The following is a 27,415-nucleotide window of genomic DNA, read 5'->3' as shown; positions in this document are numbered from 1 at the left end:
TTTTCAACTTGAATGAAAAAGGACAAAAGATGCCAACATCAAAATGACACAGACATTGAAATTATCTGACAAGGATATAATAAAAATATTTCAATGAGCAATTACAAACAATCTTAGAACAAATGATAAAGAGTCTCAGCAAAGAAATACAAAGTCTCAGCAAATAAATTTAAGATATAATGAGGAACCAAATGGAAATTTTAGATCTGAAAGATACAATAATTAAAAAAAAAAAAAACAGGGCTTCCCTGGTGGCACAGTGGTTGGGAGTCCACCTGCCGATGCAGGGGACACGGGTTCGTGCCCCGGTCCGGGAAGATCCCACATGCCGCGGAGCGGCTGGGCCCGTGAGCCATGGCCGCTGAACCTGCGCGTCCGGAGCCTGTGCTCCGCAGCGGGAGAGGCCACAACAGTGAGAGGCCCGCGTACCGCAAAAAAAAAAAAAAAAAAAAAACAAGAAAACTCAGTGAATGGGCTCAACAAGCAGAATGGAGGGGACAGAGGAAAGACTTGCCTGTCAGTGAACTTGAAGACAGAATAGTAGAAATCTGAAAAACAGAAAATAGACTGAAAAAAATGAGTAGTGCCTCGGGGATATGCAGGACTATAATAAAATATTTAGCATTCACATCATCGGAGTCCCAGAAGAAGAGGATGGGGCAGAAAAAGTATTAGAAGAACTTACGGCTGAAAAATTCCCAAATGTGTCAAAAGACATAAACCTAAGGTTCAAAAACTTGAACACATCTTAAACAGGATAAAACCAAAGAAATCTACACTAAGACACAGCATAATCAATCTTCTGAAAATTAAAGAAAATGAAAAAGTCTTTAAAGCAGAGAGAGAGAAATACCTTAGCTATAGTGGAAAAACAATTCAAATAACAGCCAATTTCTCATCAGAAATTGTGGAAAGCAGGAAGGAATTGGCACATTTTTCAAGTGCTGAAAAAAAGAAATTGTTAACCCCAGATTCCTAATATGGCAACAATATTTTTCAGGAACGAAGGGGAAATTCAAGATATTTCAGATGAAGAAATACAAATAGAATTTGTCTCCAGCTGCCCTCCTCTTTTAACAAATGGCTAAAGGAAGTTCTTGAAACAGAAAGAAAATGATAAACAAAGGAATCTTGGAACATCAGGAAGGAAGAAAAGTGGGAAGAGTAAAAAATGGGTAAACACAGTAGGTTTTCCTTCTTTTAAACTCTAAGTTATGTTTGACAGTTGAAGCAAAGATTATAACATTATCTGATGTGGCTCTTAATGAATGTAGAGGAAATATTAAAGGCAATTATATATGGTAGTGAGTAAAGGGACAGGTGTGATTTTTTTTTTTTTTTTGGCTGCGTTGGGCCTTCGTTGCTGTGCGCGGGCTTTCTCTAGCTGCGGTGAGCGGAGGCTACTCTTCGTTGCGGTGCACAGGCTTCTCACTGCTGTGGCTTCTCTTGTTGTGGAGCACGGGCCCTAGGTGCGCGGGCTCTAGAGAGCAGGCTCAGTAGCTGTGGCTCATGGGCACACGGGCTTAGTTGCTCCGCGGCACGTGGGATCTTCCCAGGCCAGGGCTCGAACCCGTTTCCCCTGCATTGGCAGGCAAATTCTTAATCACTGCGCCACCAGGGAAGCCCCAGGTGTGATTTTAAAACCTTTACAAGAGGTAAGATTTCTGCATTTCACAAGAACTGGTAAAATGTGGACACAAGCAAACTGATAATTTATGTATCTATAAAGAGTGAGTTTGGACAGCTGATTTTAACAGGTTGAGGGGTCAGGATGAGGCACATGGAAGCAGTTAGTACACACTTTTTAGATTTGGCGGCTGGGAAGGAAAGAGGGCTGGGATTCTACCGTAGACAGAGGAAAAGGCGGCCAGTGGAGAAGAGCACATATATCAGAGATGTGGGATAATGGAACACAGGCGGAGGTAGCATGAAGAGGTTGGTCTTGGGAAGAAAAGAGCCTCTGGCTTGGAGAAGAGAAAGAGGCTAGCTGAAGATGCACATTTGAGAGAAGGTGAAGGAAACAGGTAGTTGCGTCTAAGGATAACTTTCTTCTCAGCCTGGGAGGTCCCTGTTGGAGAGGGGATAAGCCCAGCTGAGGGCGAGGATGTAGGTTTAGGGCGCGGAGAGCGGATACCAACACCAGAAAGGCAGATGTTCAAGGAGTGTCAGGTGCTGAACCTGAAGTTGTCAGTCTCGCTGCTCAAAAGGTGTAAAATGATGAATTGACCGCCAGGTGGCGGTGTCTGTGGAAGCTCACGTATCCCATCGGCCCTGGCGCCAAGCGGAAGAAGGCGGAAATGACTCTCTGGCTCGCATCGCCTCTACTCTCCTATCCCGACTGACGTTGGACAACAAAGATGGCGGCAGGGACCAGCAATTACTGGGAAGGTGAGGGGAAACTTCCGTGTGCGTCTCGCCGAGGGGCAGGAGGGCTGAGCGAGGACGGGTCTTGGCGGAGGCAGCAGGGGGAAGAGCCTGGCTTCCGGAGCGGCCGAGTTGACGGGCAGGGCTGGTCTAGTGCTTGCCGCCGGGCCTGGGGGCTGTAGAGACCTTGCGGTCTGAGGAGGGGAATGACCTGAGGCGGCAGCGGGACCTGGGGCAGGGCTTGGGCAGAGAGGACTGAGCCGGGACCGAGAGGAAGAGGGTTTGAGTCGCCGGAGGAGAGCTGGGTTGAAGGGGGAGCGGAACTCGGACGAAGGGGGTTGGGTGTGAACTCCGGGAGGAAACGAGTGTTGAGCGAGAATATGCCGAGTCCAGGAGACTGGAGGTGTCAGCGCCTTAGAGTTGAGGTCACTGTTGGGCAACTGAGTAGGAAAAGAGGAAGGAAAAACTTGTCAGTCCGGCCCATCGAGGAAAGTTGTGTGAGCGGAATGTCTCCCTCCTGTTGGGTCCCCTTGGCACCTTCAGGCTGGGACTTCGAGGATTGGGTGTGGAGTCGCGTTTGAAGGCAGAGGAAATAACTTTACCCTCTGCTCTGGAAATTGGTTTTGTTAAGAGAAAGTTGAGAGAACCAGTGTGAATTGTAATTATTGCATTTGCTTTACCTCTTCTACCAAAAAAACATCTTGTGACTTGACAAGTAAGTTTATTTAATTCCTGAAAATATGGTTTGATAAAATGGGCTCATGTAAAACTCATTCCTGGACCATGATGATAAGCATAGATCAGAGAAGCCTGACCTTTTTCCTTCAGTTGTCTCTTTGCTTTACTGCAAAATAGAAACTACTCTCCGAATCCCTTTTCCCTTTTAACCTATTTCCTCTTGCTACCCACCGAAGCCTCTGGAACCCACCACAAATAGCAGTATTGTCACTCTCAGCCACTTGGTCTAAAATACTTAATTCTAAGGTCATCCATACTTGCTTGTCATACTTTCAGAATGCTTTTACTTGATGTTTTCTACTACAGAAGACAGTTACTAATTACAGAGAAGCATGCTTATAGTTTAAAACATGTATTAAAATGGTTACTTGAAATGTGTGTGCTAGCTAGAAAATATTTTAAAATTATGTAGACGTGGCTATTGGTATCTTGAACATTAGTCATTAGGCTATACTTTCTTGAAGCGTCATGCTATAATAATTATAGCAGCTTATTATTGACAGCCTACTCTGTGCCAGGCCTTAAACACATGATTAGTAATGCATAGGAAAACCCTGAAGGTAGGGGTTTAAAAAACAAAAAGCAGAGATTCATAGGTTAAGTAGATTGTGAATAAATCAGAGCCAGTTTTCAGAACTTCAGAACTTTAGGCTGAGCTGAGATGCTAACTGAGATTTGGTCTCTGGCAAAATGTGCTCCCCTGTATTACCTGCATGCTGCTTCCTACTTTTGGTTGCTGATAAGTAAATTGAAATAATGTTTCATATTCTTATTCCTGAAAGATGAGATCTTTATACTATGCCTTCTGTATTTCAGCCCTTTTATTTTGACCTCTACTTCACCATGAATGAGCGTATTCACATCTAGATATGGGCTTCCTCTCACTCAACCACCTTAGATGCCAAACCGTTATACCAATTTCTCTGCATGCTTGTTTGCTTCTGTTCTTTAAAAAACTTACTCTTATTTCTGTTTTACTTATATTTGACCTTGTCAGTAGCACATTGTTTACTGTCAAACTCATCCTCTCCAAATATCTTTCAGTAAGCTTATTGAAAGACAGTTTTTAAAATCTTTGTCAGTGATTTTTTTCTTTTCACTCAAGCACTTACTCACTGTACTGTTAAGAATTTCATAAACTTAATAAAGCTTTGGAACATAAAGAGATAGGAAAATCCTTGTCAAAAACAGTGATGGTTTCTTTCTTATAAAGTTAGCTGGTAAATTGATATAATGCTTGTCATAAACCATACTCAGTTCCTTTGTGATTTGTATTCTCTTCTGTTTTCCCTTGAATTAAAATTAAAAATTTTAACTATTGCTATATAAATAATTTCAGGGATGTTAGAACAGCATTTGTTGTCTAGCTATTTTTGGGATAAAGCTGAAAATTTGCATTTCCCACTGTTTCTCCCCTTTTTGCCTCATCTGAAGTTTAAATAAGTGACAGTTTGCTTTCCTGGGTAAGTGTTTGGTTTGCTTCTTTTAATATTTTTTTAAGGGAGACTCTAGATACATGATCATTTTCATAGTTTGTTTTCTTCAGAAAAGTTTTGTGATTTTTATATCTACTGATGGATTTTTTGTGTCTAATTATTTGCTTTTGTAATTTTGTTAAAGATCTCAGGAAACAAGCTCGACAGCTGGAAAATGAGCTTGACCTGAAACTAGTTTCCTTCAGTAAACTATGTACAAGTTACAGTCACAGCAGTGCCCGAGATGGAAGACGCGACAGGTATAGGTACTACCAGATTCTCTCTATTATGCCCTAAACTATATAATGTTTTTAAAGCATTAAAAAAATAAAGTAAAATATATAACACTGTAACTTGGTCTATCGGTAAATTTTTGGTATTTTTTTATTTTTTGTTTTTGCCTTTTTTTAAAGTGATTTATAAAAATTCTTCTTAATTCTTGAGACGAACATTTATTTGGGATCCTTAGGCAAAGACTGTGTTGTTGTCAGGAGGAAAATGCTAAGGCTTAAGAGTGAGTTTGCATCAGAAATAAGCCTGTATAAGGAAATGTTGCTTTGCCCACATTGTATTTCTTATATTTTCTGATTGCTAAATGCATCTGAGAGACTACTCAAATGCACAGTATACCTACTGCTATTCTGGTGTTTTAGAGTTAATCTAATGCAGTGTGTATCCTCACTGTTAATGATCGAAGCTCTTTTAAATTTTGGTTCTTTTTTGAGAAACTGGTATACTACTATTTTGAACATATTTAAATGTATTCTTATCTTTGAAACTCACTTTAGTCCATCCACTTTGTTTTGAAAAATATTAGGAAATATTTAAGACACTTAGGAAGATATAAAGAATAATATAATGGATCCCCATGTGCCTATCTCCCACTTTAAGAAATAATCATTACCAATTCAGTTGAAGCCCCTGATGGCATCCCATTTTCTCCCTCTGGGTAATCTCCATATATTTTTACTACATATATATTTGTGTTCCTGAACAATTCATAATAGTTACTTTGCAGCTTGCTTTTTTGTGTAACATTATTTTTGAGATTAAGCTATGGATACATTTAACTCTAGTATATTCATTTGCTGCATATAGTATTACATTGTATGCTTGTATCAGTTTATTCTGTAGATGAATGTTGTTTCTAATTTTTGCTTATTTTAATAATTTTAAACACAAGAGTATTCATCATGCCTCAGGTACTGTTTTTAAGAGCTTTATATAAAGGCTGCTGGGAACATTTTTACTTATTTTACCTACCTTCTTGAGGATTGGTGGTGGGTGGGATATTTTTTCAGGTAGTAATAATAAAAACAATAAAAACTGAGCTTGGATTTGAAACCAGATCTTTCTATATCCTGAGCCCATGCTCCAAACCTTTCTATGTACATTCCAACAAAAGTCTTATTTCAGTACTGTAGGCAGTGTTGCTTCTTTTTACAAGGTCACATGATTAAAGAATTAAAGATAGCAGGGCCAACATACTGACTTTAGGAGCTAAAAGTAAGCTATTGGCATGTCACATAGCTTTGATTGCAATGCATTGCTTTCGGCTTGCCTTTATTTAGCAGGTAAAGGGAATGAGGAATGTTCTTTTCTATGAGTAAACTTATTTTATCACTAGAAAGCATTTTTCCTGAATTTATGTCTCCCATTTGACTATGCCAGTGAGTATACAATTTTAAAACTCCAAACTGTTAAGAGATATGATTACATGATGCTTTTCCTGTGTTCTCTGTGTATCATGATCTTAATTCAGACACACCTTGTTTTATTGCACTTTGCTCTATTGTGCTTCACAGATACTGCATTTTTTTACGAATTGAAGGTTTCAGCCCTGTGTTTAGAAGTCTGTTGGTGCCATTTTTCCAACAGCATTTGCTCACTTCGTGTATCTGTGTCACATTTGGTAATTCTTGCAACATTTCAAACTTTTTCATTATTAGGATATATTTCTTATGGTGATCTGTGATCAGTGACCTTTGATGTTACTTTGTAATTGTTTTGGGGCACCACAAACTGCACCCGTATAAGATGACAAAGTTAATTGATAAATGTTGTGTGTGTTCTGATTCCTCCGTGGACAGGTCCTTCCCCCATCTCTTTCCCTCTCCTCAGGCCTCCCTATTCCCTGAGACACAACAGTATTGATATTAGACCAATTAATAACTACAGTGACCTCTGAGTGTTCAAGTGAAAGGAAGAGTTGCATGTCTCTCACTTTAAATTAAAAGCTGGAAATGATTAAGCTTGGTAAGAAAGGTATATTGCAAGTCGAGATAAGTTGAAAGCTAGGCCTGTTGCGCTAAACAACCGAGTTCTGAATGCAAAGGAAAAGTTCTTGAAAGAAATTAAAAAGTGCTACTCCAGTGAACATATGAATGATAAGAGAGTGAAAAGCCTTATTGCTGATATGGAGAAAGTTTGAGTCTGAATAAAAGGTCAAACCAGCCACAACATTCCCTTAAGCCAGGCCCTAATCCTGAGCAAGGCCCTAACTCTTCAATTCTGTGAAAGCTGAGAGGAGGAAGCTACAGAAGCTAGTTGAGGTTGATCCAAGAGGTTTATGGAAAGAAGCCGTCGGGCCTCCCTGGTGGCACAGTGGTTGAGAGTCCGCCTGCCGATGCAGGGGATACGGGTTCGTGCCCCGGTCTGGGAGGATCCCATATGCCGCGGAGCGGCTGGGCCCGTGAGCCATGGCCGCTGGGCCTGCGCATCCGGAGCCTGTGCTCCGCAACGGGAGAGGCCACAACAGTGAGAGGCCCGCATACCGCAAAAAAAGGAAAAAAAAAAAAAAAAAAAAAAAAAGAAGCCGTCTCCATAACATAAAAGAGCAAGGTGAAGCAGCAAGTGCTGATGCAAAAGCTGCAGCAAGTAATCCAGGAGATCCAGCTAACGTGATTAATGAAGGTGGCTACACCAAATAGCACATTTTCAGTGTAGACAGAACAGCCTTCTATTGGAAGAAGATGCCATGTAGGACTTTCATAGTTAGAAGTTGATGCCTCAGAGCTTCAAAGGACAGGCTGACTCTCTTGTTAGGGGCTAATGCAGCTGGTGACTTTAAGTTGAAGCCAGTGCTCATTTACCATTCCAAAAATCCTAGGGACCTTAAGAATTATGCTAAATCTACTCTGCCTGTGTTCTATAAATGGAACAACAAAGCCTGGATGTCAGCACATCTGTTTACAACATGGTTTACTAAATATCTTCAGCCCATTGATGAGACCTACTCTCAGGAAAAAAGATTCCTTTCAAAGTATGACTGCACATTGACAATGCACCCAAGAGCACTGATGGAGATGTACAATGAGATTAATGTTATTTTCATGACTGCTAACACAATGTCCATTCTGTAGCCCTTGGATCAAGGAGTAGTTTCAACTTTCAAGTCTTATTATTTAAGAAATACATTTCTATGGCTTCCATAGATAGTGATTCTTCTGATGGATCTGGGCAAAGTCAGTTGAAAACCTTCTAGAAAGGATTCACCATTCTAGATGCCATTAAGAACATTCATGATTCATGGGACAAGGTCAAAATAACTACATTAACAGGAATTTGGAAGAAGTTGGTTCCAAACCTCATGGGTGACTTTGAGGGGTTCAAGACTTAAGTGGAGGAAATAACTACAAATGTGGTGGAAATAGCAAGAGAACTAGAATTAGAAGTGAAACCTGAAGATGTGACTGAATTGCTGCAGTCTCATGATAAAACTTGCACAGATGAGGAGTTGTTTCCTGTAGATATATAAATTTCTTAAAGGTGAATGGTTTCTTGAGATGGAATCTACTTCTGGGGAAGATGCTATGAAGATCGTTGAAATGACAACAAAGGATTTAGAATATTACATTAACTTAGTTGATAAAGCAGCAGCAGGGTTTGAGAGGATTGACTCCAATTTTGAAAGAAGTTCTACTGTGGGCAAAATGCTATCAAACAACATTGCCTGCCGCAGAGAAATTGTTCAAGAAAGGAAGAGTCCATCAATTCAGCAACTTCAGTGTTGTCTTGTTTTTTAAAATTGTCCCAGCCTTTTAGACTCTGATCAGTCAGCAGCCATCAACATCAGGGCAGGACCCTCCACCAGCAAAAAGATTACTCACTGAAGGCTCAGATGATGGTTAGCATTTTTTAGCTATAAAGTATTTTTAAATTAAGATATGTACATTGGTTTTTTAGAATAATACTATTGCAGACTTAATAGATTACAGTAAATTGTAAACATAACTTTTATATGCACTGGGAAACCAGAAAATTAGTGTGACTCACTTTATCGAGATACTTGCTTTATTGTGGTGGTCTGGAAATAAACCCACAATATCTCTGAGGTGTGCCTGTACTTTTATGACTCCTTTAAAGGGGAAGCTATTCAAAAACATTCCCTCAGAAATTCTACAACAAATTGGAAATGAGTTTGTGAAATTACTTCAGCCTCACTGTCCCTTTTAATGAGAAACCTAGAGCCATGAGGACCAAGATCCAATGTGCATTCTAAAGTGTTTTGTTTGTTGCCCAGGTTGAAAGCACATCATAATGAATAAACTCAGTGATGACCAGAAGTTTCTTTTAGGAGTAATTTTTTTACTTTTTGTATTTTGAGAACTTTATGGTCTATGAATCACCATGTACTTATAAAATGAATTAAATTTAACTGAATCTTAGTATTGTGGAGAGTATGTTTTTGACCTTTTCCCTGGACTCATACCTCCCTGAGAATGGTGAGTGTAGAGATTGTCTCCTCATTCATTCAACAAGTATCTAAAGAGCATTTACTGTGTGCCAAGCACTATTCTCAGTGATAGGCATATATCTGTGAGCAAGACATAGGCAGGTTTCCTCCTGACGGAGCTTATGTTATTGGCCCATTGTTCTTTTTCTTATTTCTGGTAGGGGAGGATCTGTATTAGTAGTATATAGAGCATTTCACGTAGGCATGTTCTAAGAGATAAGCAGAGAACCTTGGGTTGGCTCTGACACATGATCAAGAATGAGATATTTTAAGGCAAATAAATTAAAATTTTTAAAGAAATAAAAATTTGGACCTAGTTAAACATCCTAAAATAAAAATCCTCCTTGTTGGCTGTTTGACTGCTTGTTACTATTGCTGTAGATGTGTATGTGGAAAAGGGAAAGAGCCGAGGTAAATTTACCATTAAACTGGTTATTTAATCTTTTCATTTACTGCACCCAAGCAACTGTCACAGGGCAAGGAAAAGTCTTCAGTAAGGTTGGAGAGCATAGTCATTTCCTGGTATTTATCTGTGTTCAGTATAACTAAGATCAGTATTGAGCTGCAGCTGCTCATATGATAGTATATACCATTTGGGACCTAATGAAGATTAATGGTTTTTCAGAAGAGACAAATGAAACTTTCAAGACATGTGGTTTTAGAATTTGAATTTGTCAAACACAGTTTCACTTGTAAAAAGTTAGGATTGACTATTAAGATTTCAGAAGACAATTAAATACATTTTTGCAAAGCAAAACAGAAACAATTATATAATATAAGTGGAAATGTAAAGGATTGGTATTAAAACTTCCCTGCTGAACGTGGCTATCTGTATTAGACTTAAAGCCAGTTCCTGATTATTTAATAACTATTTATCCAATCTGTGGATTGTTTAAATCTCAATTTTATTTCTTCTTGGAAAGAGTCATAGAAGGAAGAGAGAACTTAAATTAAGGTCTCAGGGGGGCTTCCCTGGTGGCGCAGTGGTTGGGAGTCCGCCTGCTGATGCGGGGGGCGTGGGTTCGTGCCCCGGTCTGGGAGGATCCCACGTGCTGCGGAGCGGCTGGACCTGTTGGCCATGGCCGCTGAGCCTGCGCGTCGGAGCCTGTGCTCCGCAACGGGAGAGGCCGCAACGGTGGGAGGCCTGCGTACCGCAAAAAAAAAAAAAAAAAAAAAAAAAAAAAAAAAAAATTAAGGTCTCAGGAACCATAATTGAGGTAAAAATTTTAAAGGTTATTCTTCACAGAGCTAACATAATTTGTAATACATTTTATGGCTCTTCTTAGATGCTGTACTACATAGATCTGCAGTTTTATTTCACATAACTTGTTCCTTTAGATACAGCATTTAATTGGGCACTGCCATAGCTTAAGTTACTTTTATTTGGGAAACAGTAAACAAGCATTTAGAATTTCTTTGCATTATTAAGACTGGATGTATTAAAGCTTGGGACAGTCTTACATTCAATTATATTTTATACTGAATTTAATATTTAGGATGTGTGATCTTTATAGAAAAACTTCTATAAAAATTATAACTTCTTATGAAACAAAAAGAATGACTCCGGGGTTCCACTTGACCTCTTTAAGAATAATGACCTTATTATTTTAAGTATATTTTAAAGGATTAGGTTTAAGTCATGGATACTCTTTATTTGAACTTCTCTTCAGCTCTGACACAACACCCCTTTTAAATGGATCAAGCCAAGACAGAATGTTTGAAACTATGGCGATTGAGATTGAACAGCTTTTGGCAAGGGTAAGTACCTTCTGTTAAATGGCTGTTTTGCTAATAACTGTGTACCTGTTAGATATGGTACTAGATTATATTAATGCAGACATATTTATTGAAATCACCCTTTCATTCAAGATGTGTGCCTCCCCAGGCCACTTGAATTTTGATGACAGCCATTCCCAGGTCCTATGGATGTTATTTTAGCCTTTTATGGATTATTTTGGGGAAATACTGAATCCTTGCCTGCTGTCTTCTTGGTTTTGTTTTTGTTTTTTTGCTGTTAGCCAGAAAGGCAGATAGGCATATAATTTACTTTTACCTCTTTACAGTGCTTTCTAAAGTGTTTTTATTGGTCTTCTTTTTCTTTCTTTCTTTCTTTTTTCTGTTTTAGCTTACAGGAGTAAATGATAAAATGGCAGAATATACCAACAGTGCTGGTGTCCCCTCCTTGAATGCGGCATTGATGCATACATTACAGCGACATAGAGACATACTGCAGGTAGTACACTGGGCTTGAGATTTTTATGTCACTGTAGGAAGTTTTAGGGGTTGTTTTACTCTGTGAATAGAATGTGTTCACGTGTATGTAGGGGAACAAAGGGAAAAATCTTGTAAGAGGATAAATGCCATGCTATAGAAGTTTGTCTGGTTTTACTTTTTCTCTCCTTGATATTATAAAATTCTGAAAATGGTTAGTAGCTCTTGCTTTTGCCTGGTAAAATTGAATAATATTCATCAGTAGGTAAGTATACTTCTACTGTGGAAGATCTTGCTAGCTAGCTGAGACAGTGAAATAGCCAGAGGTCATGCCTAAGCAGTCATATGGTGGTTGAGAGTATACTTTCATCAGGCTTTGAAGAGAACATGGAAGAGAAGTAATTTGCTATATTTAGTGTGTTGTTTGAGAAAAATATTAAAAGTATACCAATAAAATGAAAAAACTTAAAGACTTACATGGGAGGTGTTAAAAATATAGTGGTACAAATAGGAAGGCAAATTTGTTTTTATTTTTTTTTTGGCTGCGTTGGGTCTTTGTCACTGCGCGCGGGCTTTCTCTAGTTGCGGCAAGCAGGGGCTACTCTTTGTTGCAGTGTGCGGGCTTCTCATTGCAGTGGCTTCTCTTGTTGCGGAACACGGGCTCTAGGCACACGGGCTTCAGTAGTTGTGGCACATAGGCTCAGTAGTTGTGGCTCGCGGGCTCTACAGTGCAGCCTCAGTAGCTGTGGCGCACGGGCTTAGTTGCTCCGCGGCATGTGGGATTTTCCTGGACCAGGGCTCAAACCTGTGTCCCCTGCGTTGGCAGGTGGATTCTTAACCACTGTGCCAACAGGGAAGTCCCCAAATTTTTTAATATTGAAAAAATTCAACCATTTCTAATTTTTAAAACTTGTTAAAAATAGGACTAGAAGGATACTTTATTTACCTAATGCAAAGATGTGTACATCAGATGAAAATCTGTCATAATGCTTAATAATAAAGCACTAAAAGCTTTCCCACTAAAAAAAAAAAAACAAGACAAGGAGGGACTTCCCTGGTGGCTCAGTGGTTAAGGATCCGTGTGCCAGTGCAGGGGACATGGGTTCAATCCCTGGTCCAGGAAGATCCCGCATGCTGTGGAGCAACTAAGCCCACGTGCCACAACTACTGAGCCTGCGCTCTAGAGCCCGCGAGCCACAATTGCTGAGCCTGCATGCCACAACTACTGAAGCCCGTGCGCCTAGAGCCTGTGCTCTGCAACAAGAGAAGCCACCACAATGAGAAGCCTGCACACTGCAACGAAGAGTAGCCCCTGCTCGCGGCAACTGGAGAAAGCCCATGTGCAGCGACGAAGACCTAACGCAGCCAAAAGTAAATAAATAAATTTATTTGAAAAAAAAGAAAAAGCAAGACAGGAATACCCACAATACCCATAGATGTTTAACATTGTTTAGAAGTTCTTGGTTGTTCAGTTACACAATAAAAAGAATAAGATATAAATACTGAAAAGGGAGACAAAATCTGTATTCTGTGGTAATGATAAGATTATATAGCTAATACAAACCAAGAAAACTAACTAAAAAAAAAATTGGAAACATTCAGTAAGTTGATAACTTATAAAATTAATATATAAAAGCAAGTAGTTTTCCTACACACAAACAATAATCTGTTAGAAAGTACAGTGGAAGAAACTATAAAAATTTTATGTATAATTTAATAAGAATGTATAGAACTCTACTGAGGAACATAAAAGAAGGTTTACTCTGCTTTTGGATGGGAAGGTTTCTCTCTAAATCAGCCTATATATTGAATGTTAACCCAGTGGAAATAACAGGGGTTTTTGTTTGTTTCGTTTTTTAAAAAACAGCAAAATGACGCCAAAGTTTATTTGGAATTATAGTCATATAAGAATAACCAAAAAAAAAACCCATGTGAAAATGAAGATAAGTAGTAAAGGATGCCTAATTCTGCCACCTGTTAAAACCTGTTAAGAAGCTAGAATAATTAAAACAGTTTGATTCTGGAGAAAAAGTAGACCAATAGAGTAGAGTTCATATATAGACTCAAACATGCATGAAAATTTACTTTCTGATAAAGGTGCTATTTTGAATCAATGGAGAAAAGAGGGATTATAAAATAAATAAAGCTGTAACAATTCGCTAATTATTTGAGGGGAAAAAACCCTCAATTTCTATCTCATTCCTCCTATCCAGAGTAAATTCCAACTGGATCAAAGATTTATATGTAGAAAAAGAAACAATAAAATTTCAGAATAAAGCATGGGTGAAATTGTACATTTTGGGGTAGTAAAGGACTTTCCTAAGCGAGACCTGATACCAGAAACTATAATAAATGACTAGTTTGCTTAATATACAGAGATAATAGAAATAAGAAAAAAGCAACCCAGTAGAAAAATGGGCAAAGGATATGAACTTCTTTACAGAAAATGAGTGGCCAAAATCATAAAAATATGGTCAGCCACATTCCCAAATGAAAATATATAAATCAAGATATGGAAAAAAATGAGATATGATTTTCCACCTGTCATGTTAGCAAATATTGAAGCATTTTTAACCCATTGTTGGCAAGAGTGTAGAAAAATGGGCACTCATCCATTTGCTGGTCATGTAAGTTGGTGTAGTCTTTCTAGAAGGCATTTTAACACTATGAAATTCATGTAAGATTCTCTGACCCAGTTATTCTGCTAGGCATTTACCCTTTAAATACATTTAGTTCAATAAAATATATACACAAGAATGTTTATTAAAGCATTTTTTAACAGCAAAAAAAAGGCAACTAAAATGTTTATCAGTAGAGAATTTATTAAATTACTATAATTATAATTTAAATATTAAAAAGAATGTAGATTTCAATTTGCTGATATGGAAGGATTACTTGATACTTTATGAACTACAAAAAACAAGGTTGCTGCAGAATATAGTATGATTTCTTTATCATAAATGAAAGAAATAATAAACTCATATATGCAAAAACATATTTCCTGAAAGAAACTGAAAGAAAGTGATCATAATATTAAGAACGGTGGAACAAGATGGTTTTTACTTCTGTTCTTTTTGGTGCTCTTTTAGTTCATGGTACCCCATGTTCATGTATTACTTTTGTTTTTAAAGGGCTCTCTGGGAGGTGGCATTATGTTTTTTATCTTTTTTATATACTGATAGGAATTTTTAAAAGTAATGAATACTCCTTAACAACTTAAAAATATGGTAGAAAAAGAAAGGAAAATATTTAAAAATTATTTTATTCTTTACAACTCTCTTCTGTTCTTCCTTTGATTAGTTTAGGAATTAAATTTATGCAGGAGTTCCAAAAAGGTGAAATTTGAAAATAAGCCCCATTGGGTGCACTGATGAGTAGAAGGAGCCTCTTAAGTTTTATCCTAGGCTATTTGAAGTCATGTTATCTGAGAATTATTTTTTCTTTACAATGCTGCCCCATAAGACAAGGTACTAGGTGATACAAAGGATAGTGATTTAGTGGCACTGTTACCCTATCTCCAAATTGTTTTCATTTGAAAGAAGTTGGTCACTCTTCAGGAAAGTGATTATAATGTTATTTTTACCTCTTGGCAATTTGATTTCTTACATAGCAGTTTTCTGGGCAGAAATTTCTAATATAACAATACATAACTGGCTCAATAAGATGAAAATTTTTAGTTAGCTGGTGTTGATTCTAGATGTTGATTGATTGCAGGATTATACACATGAATTCCATAAAACCAAAGCAAACTTTGTGGCAATACGGGAAAGGGAGAATCTCATGGGATCAGTACGAAAGGATATTGAGTAAGTTACCTTTTATATTTTTTGTAGGATGTTTATTCAGAATCAGATTTAGAGTATATCCATGATTAACAGCAAATTGAGTAGCAGAACCATGGTTTAGATTTCAAGGTTTCTAATTCCCATTTCACTGTTCTTTAAACATTGCTGCTCCAATATAGTCCTAGTCTACTTTGCTGGTCTTATCTCCAGTTTCCCCTAGTTTTATCATTGGCTCCTGCCAACCTTGACTTTCCTGTCTTAATTCAAAGTCCAGTTTAGGTGATGTCTTCGTGAGTTTTTCTCTGACCTCCTACCACCCACCTTAAGCATTATAACGTTACCAATAAATGAAGCTGTCCGTTTCCCTTCCTGATTACCGTCTATCCCCCTACCCTCTCCCTTGCCCCAACAATTACATATCAATACTTAGGTAGCTGTCAAAGTAGCCTTTACTTCCCTGGAATCTGAAATCTTTTTTTTTCCAGATTTTATGCAGACTCATAACTTTAGTCAAATTATTTAAAGACTCCCAACATTTTTATGCTGCTCTTAACTCATAATTTTAAAAATGTATTCTTTTCTTCCATTCCTTTACCTCACCTTTAGTAATATATTCTAGCATTTTACACATTTTCAAAATGTTTTTCGCAGCTGTACATGACTGACAGGGTTAAATCCATTGGGCATCTAATTAAAGCTGCAGACTTTCCACTTTTGGACCATCTGTTGATGCCTATCATTGTCTCACTTGTGATAAGCTTATGGTACTTAAGTTTCATAAGTATGATACTTATGTTTCATGAACTATGATGTGTACTACCATATCATGAACTGATATATATCATGTGTACTCTGATAAACATTTTCTTAGAGTTCCTTTATTTTGTTGTAACAGTAAGACAGTTTTGCAGGAGAGATCATTTAATATTCATCCCATGCAAAATTTTTGTCCAAAACTCTAAACCAGGATTATCCAGTCACAAGTTGTATTTCTACCTCCAGAAATTATCTTGGAAAATTAATTTTTATTGTTTGTCTCTGTTTTATCTATGTTTCTTATATTTAGTCATATGTACTTTGTATAACATATAGGAGTGAAAAAAATGAAACATTTTTGCCATATTAGGAATTTTGGAATATTTTTAGTTCTTTGGCACATATAAGTCTTGTGTCTAATTTCTGTATAGTCTGTTTACATAGGTATTTTAAAGAATGCTTTGAGAATCAGTGTAGCGGACAGCCTTTGATGTGTAGGCTTTTAACTACCATGCAATTTGTGGGAATTACTAGACTGCATTCCAATGTAATAACTTGTTTTCTAAAAGATGATCGTAAAAGAAACATGTTCATCCATTTACTAAACTATTTCCTGATTACCAACCATGAGTAAGATAATATGTCAGTCACAGTAGAAGGTAGAAATGAAAAGATCAACATGGCCCTCTAGATGCTAGAGGGGAGTAAGGCACATACTCAAATTAATATAATACATGGCAGAATATGATTAGTGAAATGAGATATAGTAGTAATAACTGACATTTAAGAATTTTTTCTACAGTTACACACTGCTTTTTCATATATTCTCTCTTTTTTGACTTCATGTAATCTTTTGGTATAGATATAAATTATTAGTCCCATTTTATAAAACTAGGTATTAAGAGTTATCTAAGGTTAACTGACTAGTCATCAGTCTTCCAAGTCCAGTGTGTTCTTGGTTATATCATGCTGCTTTTCCTGGTGTTTTCTTTCCCACTGCACTTTGCACATCAGCCCTACTCTCAGCCAGTAGTTCAGTTTTAGCAGCATGACCCTCTTTTGTCTTACTGCAGTGTATGTGCGGTTACTTAAATTTTTTATTTTGTTCTTGATACTTTGTAAGTAAGGAACTGAAATGTGTAAGTGTTGATAGTAATGATACAAAACATTTTCTAGTAAATTGTAATGAAGTTAAGACCAGGATAGAAATCCTTAAGTATGCCACAACTGGCAGATCTTTAGCTTCTTTTTTGTGTTCCTTAGGCTTCAGTTGATGGACTGCGTGTATCGTTGTGAAGGGAAACATTCCATTTCAGTAGCTTCCCCACCCCATGTGCTGTGTAGTAATCAATCCAAAGTAGTATTCCTGGACTTCCCTGGTGGCGCAGTGGTTAAGAATCTGCCTGCCGATGCAGGGGACACGGGTTCGAGCCCTGGTCCGGGAAGATCCCACATGCAGCGGAGCAGCCAAGCCCAAGAGCCACAACTGCTGAGCCTGCGTGCCACAACTACTGAAGCCCGTGCATCTAGAGCCCGAGCACCGTAACGAAGAGTAGCCCCTGCTCACTGCAGCTAGAGAAAGCCCGTGCACAGCAACGAAGACCCAATGCGGCCAAAAATGAAAAAAAAAAAAACCAAAAAAACTCCCAACAAAGTATTATTCCCACTTGGGGAAAATAAAGATATAGGAGATAATAGACAAAGAAAGGAAAAGTAATGGCTTTAAAGGCCTCTGCTTTCCTCATCTTTTACAGTATCCTCCCAAACCTTACTCTTCAAGATGGACAATGCAAAGTTTTCTGAAGACACTCTGTTCTTCCACACCTCATGATGCTGCACACTCTCCTTCCTTCCTGGAATAATCTTCCACTTTTTATAACTAAATTATCACTCGTTCTATAGGGTACCCTTTAAGGATTTTCTCTCTTTAAGAATGTTTCTGTATTTCTCACAATCTAGTCTACCTCCTGCCCTATAGAAATGACTACTCTCTTCTTTTGTATGTAACTATTATCATAATAGTTCCTATTACACTGAATTACAATTATATAATTTATGTACCTCTCTAAACTGTCTATGACCAACCTGTAGCTAGGTAGCATGTTTTACTATTATAATGTCTGGTACCTCACAAATGTTGAATAAATATTTGCTGAGTTAATGAATAAACGAATGTATATTCTCTTTTCATGTACTTTTAGTGAGTTGGAATTTTTGGCAACTGATACAAAAACACTTTTAGAAGAGTTAATAAATGTATATAAAATCAAAAAAAGGAAAAAGTAAGATTTTTGTTTAAGAATGTTGGATTATTTTGGTGAAAAATAATAAATTCTTAGGCCTAAGTTAGCCATTCATATTTATCTATTTATGATAGATGCTATTTTTAGAAGGAAATGAAAAGGATTATACATTTTAATTGTTTATTCAAAACTATGGAGAGGCTCAGTTTGTCCACTTTGGATATTACTTGAGTCAATCATTTAATCCTTTTTTATAACATGTACCAAAAATGTTCTTAACTTTTCTTTATTTTTGTTCTAGGTCATATAAAAGTGGGTCTGGAGTAAACAACAGAAGAACTGAACTATTTTTGAAAGAACATGACCACCTTCGAAAGTAAGTATTATTGAAAAAATGCATACTATATAGTACCTACTTATTTATTTACATATATAGCAAACATTTTATGGTGTTTATTATAGTAAGTGCTTTATCAATGCTAATTCATTTAATTTTTCTAATGATCCTATTGGGTAGAAATAGAATTGCAACTGTTCTGACCATAATTAGGAATGATATGATGCTATCAGATATACAAAATATGCATTCATGGGCCTCCCTGGTGGCGCAGTGGTTGAGAGTCCGCCTGCCGATGCAGGGGATACGGGTTCGTGCCCCGGTCTGGGAGGATCCCATATGCCGCAGAGCGGCTGGGCCCGTGAGCCATGGCCGCTGAGCCTGCGCGTCCGGAGCCTGCGCGTCCGGAGCCTGTGCTCCGCAACGGGAGAGGCCACAACAGTGAGAGGCCCGCATACCGAAAAAAAAAAAAAAAAAAAATGCATTCATTACTTATTTGTTACCTGTAATGTGTCTTTTATTGCCTCAATATTTGTTTTCTTTAGCAAGTCTATTGCTCTAATACTTTGTCCACTACTATAGATTACTGATAATAATAATAGTAATAATATTGATATTGACTTACGTTTGAATGGCCTGATACCACTTATATATGTCAGGAAGCTTTACAAAGGGTAATTGGCCATACATCAAATTCAAAGAAAATATCTTATCTTCCAAGAACTCAGAAGAAAATCCCTAAAAACTTGGATGAATGAGAGACACACACACACACACACACACACACACACACACACACGCCACCATACTCTATCCCTGCTTTATCTATTTTTCTTCTGAAATACACTGGTTTCTTTAATTATTTTCTTTGTATTTTGTTATAGAACTTAAGGATCAGAAAATTACTTCTCTCTCTGAGCTCAGCCTGTAAGCACTTGAGCAGCTAATATCCATGATAGTTAAATGATATGAATTATGTTGATATTTGCTGCTGAATGTCATAAATTAGTCATGTCCATATGAGCTTAATGTACTGTTCAATTTGTTTTTCTTTAAAGATTACCACTTTAAATGTGAGCTGTTGAAATCAGAACATGGAAAGATCAAGACCTTTTTAGTAGAAGTCTGAGTGCTTCTAGTGTCAGAAAGTTGTTATTTCTTAATATGTTAAATATTATTAATTGGCACAAGGGGGCAGCCTTTCCTAGAGTATGTTTAGTTTATAGTTATTTACAGCTTTGGTCCTTTTTGTATTTGATAGAGACCACCATAAAAAGAATTTTGCGTTATATCCAAAACTATATTAATATATTCTTGGGGTACAGAGTAATTTAAGGAATAAGATACTCAAGTAGCATAAAAATAAACATTAGCTTGCATTAATGTTTTTATATTTATCAACCCCAAAAGAAGTTAAACAGAAATGCAATAGTTTAATTACTTTAAGGATGTTTAGATGCTGAAAAGAATATACCAGTTATTATATAAATTGATATTCTTCATTTCATTATTTCAGAACACATTGTTTATTAAAAATTTTATATGAAAAATTTTACTTTTGCATTAATTTTAGTAATTCAAAGAAAACCCTTCAGGAGTTTAATATTGTCCATTTTACAGGAAAATAAATATAATAGTTCAGGGGCACACAACTTAAATAATTTGTTTAAGGTTATAAAAATGATAAGAAGATTGGCAATCAAAAGGTATTTACCATTTTGTTTCTCAGGTGATTTTATGTATGATATACTTTACATATATTCCTTTCAGCATTCTTGTGAGAAGTTAGTATGTGCTCACTCCATACAGAGAGAAACTGAGGCAGCATGAAGTTGAGTAGAACATGAGCTGATAAATGAGGGGAATTGTTAACACTAAGGCTTAATCTTAATAACAAGAGTTTAGTCATTGCTTTCAGTATTAAAACACAGAGCTTCCAAATATGTTTTAGAAAAATCAATATTTTGTGTAAATTATAAATACTTGTTAAGTAATAAAATAATATAAAATTACGGACTAACATATATACAAAGTAATAATGATATGAATAAGTTTCTCTTTTTCAATGTTGTCTCTCTTTCATTTGCTAAGTGCTTTGAGGAAGAATTTTTTTAGAATAACTTTTTAATATAAAAGCTATACATACTTTTTATAGTACTCATTTTAGAAAGTATGAATAATAATTCAGCAACACAGAAAAGACAGTTTGAAACACTTATCAGTACAGATGCTATACCATTTTTTACTCATCAGTAGATTGTGAGCCTTTTCCCATGTTATTTGATAATTTTTTGTTTGTTTTTGAATAGTTCTTTTAACTTTTAATAGTGTACATATCCTATAGTACAGATAAACCATAATTCATGTAACCTAATGAGTGTTGGCCTTTTGGATTATTTCTAGTTTTTATTATTGTACATACTGAAGTCTTTGCATGTATCCGTAATTATTTCCTTATGATAAATTCCTAGAATTGGCATTGCAGGATTAAAAAATATATTCATTTTTAAAGCTTTTGATATAGTATTGTCAAAATTCCCTCTAAAGTTTTGTTACTTTAGAGTCCCATTAGTAGCATATTCTACCGGTGCTCTCAGGAACAGTTACTTGATTTTTTTCTAACTCATGCCATGAAGATAGGCGAAAACTCTCAGGCAATAGATTTTTTTTTTAAATAAGAAATATATTTTCATTAGAGGAAACATAGGTTAAACAGCCAGGCAGAAGAAGCATAGGTGGTCCAGTGGTTAAGACGTGAGCTTTCACTGCCGTGGGCCCGGGTTCGATCCCTGGTCCAGGAACTAAGATCCCACAAGCCACGTGGAGTGGCCAAAAAAAAATTTTTTTAAAAAGAAGAAGTAATAGTTAAATTAACCTAAAAGTGAAATGGACAGCAAGAGATTATGTATTGCAGCAAGACCATTTGTAATGAAGAGGCCAGATTTGCTGTTAGGGTACTTTTTAGTTTGATCTTTCATGAATAAAGGTGGTTTTTTTTAAACTACTCAGTAACTCAAGTAACTCATTTGATTTTGTGCAGTAGGGTCATACTTTTTATGGCAAAAAGCATATTTACATTTTTATTTGATTCTTCATAAAATATTTTTTCATGTTAATGTAAATTTCTACAACTTACTTCAAAAGTCCATGTTTTTGGGCTTCTCTGGTGGCGCAGTGGTTGAGAGTCTGCCTGCCAATGCAGGGGACCCGGGTTCATGCCCTGGTCCGGGAAAATCCCACATGCCGCGGAGCGGCTAGGCCTGTGAGCCATGGCCGCTGAGCCTGCGCGTCCGGAGCCTGTGCTCTGCAACAGGAGAGGCCACAACAGTGAGAGGCCCGCGTAATGCAAAAAAAAAAAAAAAAGTCCATATTTTTGCCTTGAAAAAGAGTAAAGCAATTTTTATAAATGAATGGTAACCTTTATTTTAAAAAAACTGACTTTGTAATGAATTGCTTTTAAATCTCTTCTTAATATTCTTTTTGTCTAAAAGTAAATGTTGTTAGCTTGTAGCAGTTTATCTTACAGAAGATAGTAATTTCTCTTCCTATTTGGTAGATAAGCTAGCTTTCATTGTTTGTTTTTTTTTTAAGATTTAATTTAATTTATTTTTGGCTGCGTTGGGTCTTCGTTGCTGTGCGTGGGCTTTCTCTAGTTGGCAGCGAGTGAGGGCTACTTTTCATTGCAGTGCGCCGGCTTCTTATTGCAGTGGCTTCTTTTGTTGGAGAGCACGGGCTCTACATGCTCAGGCTTCAGTAGTTGGGGCATGCGGGCTCAGTAGTTGGGGCTCGCAGGCTCAGTAGTTCTGGCTTGTGGGCTTTAGAGCGCAGGCTCAGTAGTTGTGGCACACGGGTTTAGTTGCTCCGCGGCATGTGGGATCTTCCCTGACCAGGGATCGAACCCGTGTCCCCTGCACTGGCAGGCGGATTCTTATCCACTGTGCCACCAGGGAAGTCCCTAGCTTTTTTTTTTAACTTGTCTTTCCCTGAGTCTCAGTATGTCAGAAGAAAATGCTGGCTTTGAATGAGTGTCAAGCTTGTAGCTGTTTGTTTTTTGCTGTACTGTGGATGCATTCCTGTGAGCTCTTTGGTTGCTGTTTAGATTAATTTCCTTTATATGTTTGTTCTCTTTCGTTGCTTCCTTATATTTTCCTTTTTGAAAGGAGTATTTGAGTTAGTTTTGTATTTCAAAGTTCTTTTTTTTTCCCCTCTAAAGAACTTTTGCCTGTATGATCTTATCTCTCTTCATATTTATTTTTAAAGGGTGTGGGGCTGATTGTATTATTGCTGTTTTGACACCTTTTTCTTTAGAAGAATTTTGTCATTTGAATAAAACATGTCTTCCACATTTACCTTAATGAAGTTGACAAATTTCAGAGTACTGGTGAGAAACTTGGATTAGGAGATAAGTCTACACAAATAGAAGGAGCCTGGCCTCTTGCTGGACTTCTTTACTGCCAGTGATCATCACCTCCACGTGAAAATTAGCCACCTTTTACCAAGGCTGCTGCCTCCATTTTCTCACCTGTGATTGTACCACTTCAAAAATCTTCAACTCTAACATTTCATTCTGACCAACACAGTTTATTCTTCCAAGCCTATCTGCAGCGTCACTAGCTTCTCTTATATTTTTCTTCTCACCTTTAACCTCTCCTACCCTCACTAGCTTGGCTCTCATAGTTGATCAACTGAAATATTCCCAACATTTGGCCTTTTCTGTGCTCCTGTCTTTTTCTGTACCCTAGTAAAATGCCAACCCAATCCACAGTCTACTGTTCTACTCCTCTATTTAAGGGTTAAAGAGAAAGCACCCAATATACAGATTAACTTTGTTTTAGATTCATTATTTCCAACCTCGTCTGAGTATTCAGCATTGCCCAGTACCCTTTGCTTGCTTGACCCAGTTTAGTTGTCTCTCTCATTCTTTTCAAGAAATTTACCAGGACTTCCCTGGTGGTCCAGTGGTTAGGACTCTGCACTTCCAATACAGGGGGCACGGGTTCGATCCCTGGTTGGAGAACTAAGATCCCACATGCCACAGAGCGGCCAAAAAAAAAAAAAAAAAAAAGAACTTTACCAAAACGTCTCATTCCCCTTCTTGACTTTCTGGTCCCTCCACCTAAAAGAGAGGTCCTTAACTCCTACTTCATTGAATTTTTAAGGTTCTTTCTCCTTAGTACAAATTCACATACAGGAATACCCTTCTTTACCCCTTTCCTGTAGTTTTTAGAGGACTAGTTTTTTTCCTGGGAAGGCTAATACATCCATCTGGCTTCTGTCTCTGTCCTTACCTGCTACCTCAGCCATTTTACTCTTCAGTCATCTTCTATACTGGCTCTGTCTCTCTAGTTTATGAATACACTTGCTGTCTCTGTGTCAGTACTCATTTCCTCCTTAGCCTATTGACTTCTTCCCTCACAGCCTACTGAGCATGTTGTCACTGGGGACATCAATGAGCTCCTGAAGGCCAAATCTAATATTGTTTGACTGCTCTGCCGCACTTGATACTCTTAATCTCTTCCCTCCTTGAAAACCTAGGCCACTGTAACACTGAAGTTTACTGGTTCTCCACTAGCCTTTCTTACTACTCTTTGTTTCCTTCCTGGCTGCCTTCTGATGTAGCCTCAGAATCCTTTACATAGTGTTCTCCAGGCAGAAATTAATTAGAGCTAATTCACCAGATAAAACTTATTTGTCATCTACCCTCTCACATTAGCCCAGTTATTTGTCCTTGACACACATCATAACAACAATTCCTCCTCCCCAGAGATGGCAGCTATAAAGAAGACCTAGCAAAGAGAAATTGAAAGAAATTGAAATTTTCATTCAAAAATTTATAGGAAAAGCAACTGGTGAGATTTTTTTTTTTTTTTTTTTTGCGGTACACGGGCCTCTCACTGTAGTGGCCTCTTCTGCTGCGGAGCACAGGCTCCGGACGTGCAAGCCCAGCGGCCACGGCTCACAGGCCCAGCCACTCCGCAGCATGTGGGATCCTCCCGGACCGGGGTACGAATCCATGTCCCCTGCATCAGCAGGCGGACTCTCAACCACTGCGCCACCAGGGAAGCCCAACTGGTGAGATTTTTATACTGCCAAGAATAATAAAATTAATGAGAGAGTTGAAGAAAGAGGAACAAATTCTGAAATTATATAGACCCAGCTAAGAAGGTAAGCTGAGGAATTTCATCCATACTTAGAGGCTCTGTTTGTTTTCATGGAAGTACTCTGATTTGTGGGAATGGCATGATTACAACTGGAATTGCAAACTGGTTATATTAAGCACATCACCTTAAAAATTCTTGACACTTAAACCAGACCTTTGGCAGTATTTCAAAGTAGTCAAAATATTTAAAATATTACATAATATGTCGGTTCCTAAATTATCATTTCATTTAGTTGGATCACATCATAAGAACATATAAATAGACATTTTAGTTTTTCCTCTTATTAACTTGCCACTTTTATCTTGACTAAGATACCTTAATGGATTTATTCCTTAAATTGGTATAATAGATAGGGAATGGGTTTTGAAGCCAAACAGATCTGAGTTTAAATCCTGGTGTGAACTGTATATATGGGGGCAAGGGCCTTAAACCCTCTGACTCTCTACTGTCTTAAATGGGGAAGATTGAATTCTTACTTTGCACAGTGTTAAAACACTTAAAATTAGAGATAATGTGTAAAGTTTTTGCCTAGTACAGTGCCTGACATGTAGTAGACCAGTTCTCAAATTACATTGAGCCATTCTTGCCCGTAGCAGCATTAGAACAGAAAAGTAGACTAGTAACTAGAATTGTGTACCTAGAGCTAGGTGACAGACTCCAGCCCTCTGAGGCCCTTCAATGCCAAAATGGTATGTAGGAATAAATATCAGCTAACCCTGATTACCTATTAAAGCTCAGAGTGTGTTTTTAAATCATTCTCTTCATTTATTGCTCATTAGATTTTCATTAGTATAATAAGTGGTTTATTTATTCCTAAGCTTCATTTTTAGATGGGAGTTTTCAAATTCCAGTTGCATTTCATCTGTTTCTTTGCATTTATCTAAATGCACATATAATTTTTTATATCAGTTTTTGTTGTTTATTGAGATAACATTGGTCTATAACATTATATAATGAAGTTTTGTGTGTACAACATTATATTTCTACTTCTGTATACGCTATAGCTTGCTTACCACCAAAAATCTAGTTCGCATTTGCCACCACACAGTTGATCCCCTTTACCCATTTTACCTTCCCCTTCCCTTCCCTTACGGTAACCTCTACTCTGTTGTCTGTATCTATGTATTTGATTTTGTTTGGTTTGTTCATTTATTTTGGTTTTTTGTTGTTGTTTGCATTTTTTATATTCCACATATGAGTGAAATTATATGGTATTTGTCTTTCTCCATTTGACTTATTTCACTTAGCATAATACCCTCAAAGTCCACCCATGTTGTCACAAATGGCAATATTTCATCTTTTTTATGGCTGAATAGTATTCCATTGTGTGTGTGTGTGTATATATATATATATGTATATATATATATATATAAAACACATCTTCTTTATCCATTGAGATATTACTTCATACCTATTAGAATTGCTATTATAAAAAAGGCAAGAAATAACAAATGTTGGTAAGAGTATGTAGAAGAGGGAACCCTCATACACTGTTGGTGGGAATGTAAATTGGTACAGCTGCTATGGAAAACAGAATGGAGATTCCTCAAAAAATCAAGAGTAGGGCCTCCCTGGTGGCGCAGTGGTTAAGAGTCCGCCTGCCGATGCAGGGGATACGGGTTCGTGCCCCGGTCTGGGAGGATCCCATATGCCGCGGAGCGGCTGGGCCCGTGAGCCATGGCCGCTGGGCCTGCGCATCCGGAGCCTGTGCTCCGCAACGGGAGAGGCCACAACAGTGAGAGGCCCACATACAGCAAAAAGAAAAAAAAAAAAAAAAAAAAAAAAAATCAAGAGTAGAACTACCATATGATCCTACTATTCCATTTCTGGGTATTTATCCAAAGAATATGAAAACACTAATTCAAAAAGATAGATGCACCCCTCTGTTTATTGCAGCATTATTTACAGTAGCTCAGATACAGAAACAACCTAAGTGCCCATCAAGAGATGAATGGTTAAAGAAGATGTAGTGTATATATATTCAATTTCCATTGTTTTACCAAGCATTTGTTGAGCATCTACAATGTGGAAAGCATTGTACTGGGTGTTGGAAATAGAGAAGAGATAAAGCCTAGTGACGTTCTGCCCTGTTTTTAATGAGCTCCACTAGGATGGGAGTCAGGGGCAGAAGAGAAATGTTAACAGGTAATTACAGTGCATCATAATTAAGTTTAATGTATGGAGACGTTTGTGCATACCACTATAGTATCACATTAAAGGGAATGATTAACTCTAAAGCTTCTGAAAGGGTTTTATAGAAATAAAGCATTTGATTTGAGTCTTGAAGGATGAGTAGGTATTCACTAAAGTAGACATAAGAAAAGGTTTTGGGAAAAGATGAAACTTGAAACTTGTGATCATATCTTTTTTAAAAAAAAATCTGTATCATTCCTGATAAATGATCAATGTAGATACATTAGAAATATCATTCATTTATTGCCTGTTTACAAACTGTCTCCCAGATTACAGGCCTTACTCATGCCCCTGAAAGGGCAGCCTCATAGGGAGCAAGGGAAAACAGTGGAGGGATGAACTGAGAGGTCATAGTGTTTCTGAGATTCATCTATATGTTTTTTATATCAGTAGTCAGTTCCTTTCTATAACTGAGTA

General features: G+C 37.4%; 1 protein-coding gene across 2 annotated transcripts in view; it reads left to right on the top strand.

Moving 5' to 3' along the window:
• The first annotated feature begins 2,335 nt into the window (after window positions 1-2,335).
• GOSR1 (golgi SNAP receptor complex member 1) overlaps window positions 2,336-27,415 on the top strand; it is a 51,406-nt gene continuing 26,326 nt past the window's right edge. Inside the window, exons 1-6 of one of the 2 annotated variants that reach the window (XM_060082151.1) lie at window positions 2,336-2,388; window positions 4,723-4,837; window positions 10,983-11,070; window positions 11,438-11,545; window positions 15,238-15,329; window positions 18,609-18,683. In XM_060082151.1, coding sequence (XP_059938134.1) covers window positions 2,358-2,388; window positions 4,723-4,837; window positions 10,983-11,070; window positions 11,438-11,545; window positions 15,238-15,329; window positions 18,609-18,683 — 509 coding nt within the window. In that variant the 5' untranslated portion in view covers window positions 2,336-2,357. Of the gene's footprint in view, window positions 2,389-4,722; window positions 4,844-10,982; window positions 11,071-11,437; window positions 11,546-15,237; window positions 15,330-18,608; window positions 18,684-27,415 lie in introns of both variants that reach the window. The other variant, XM_060082150.1, reaches the window with a different exon arrangement.

This window comes from Mesoplodon densirostris, chromosome 18 (assembly GCF_025265405.1).
Source record: "Mesoplodon densirostris isolate mMesDen1 chromosome 18, mMesDen1 primary haplotype, whole genome shotgun sequence".
NCBI classification, from domain to species: Eukaryota; Metazoa; Chordata; class Mammalia; order Artiodactyla; family Ziphiidae; genus Mesoplodon; species Mesoplodon densirostris.
This window is presented reverse-complemented; position numbering and strand designations above follow the sequence as displayed.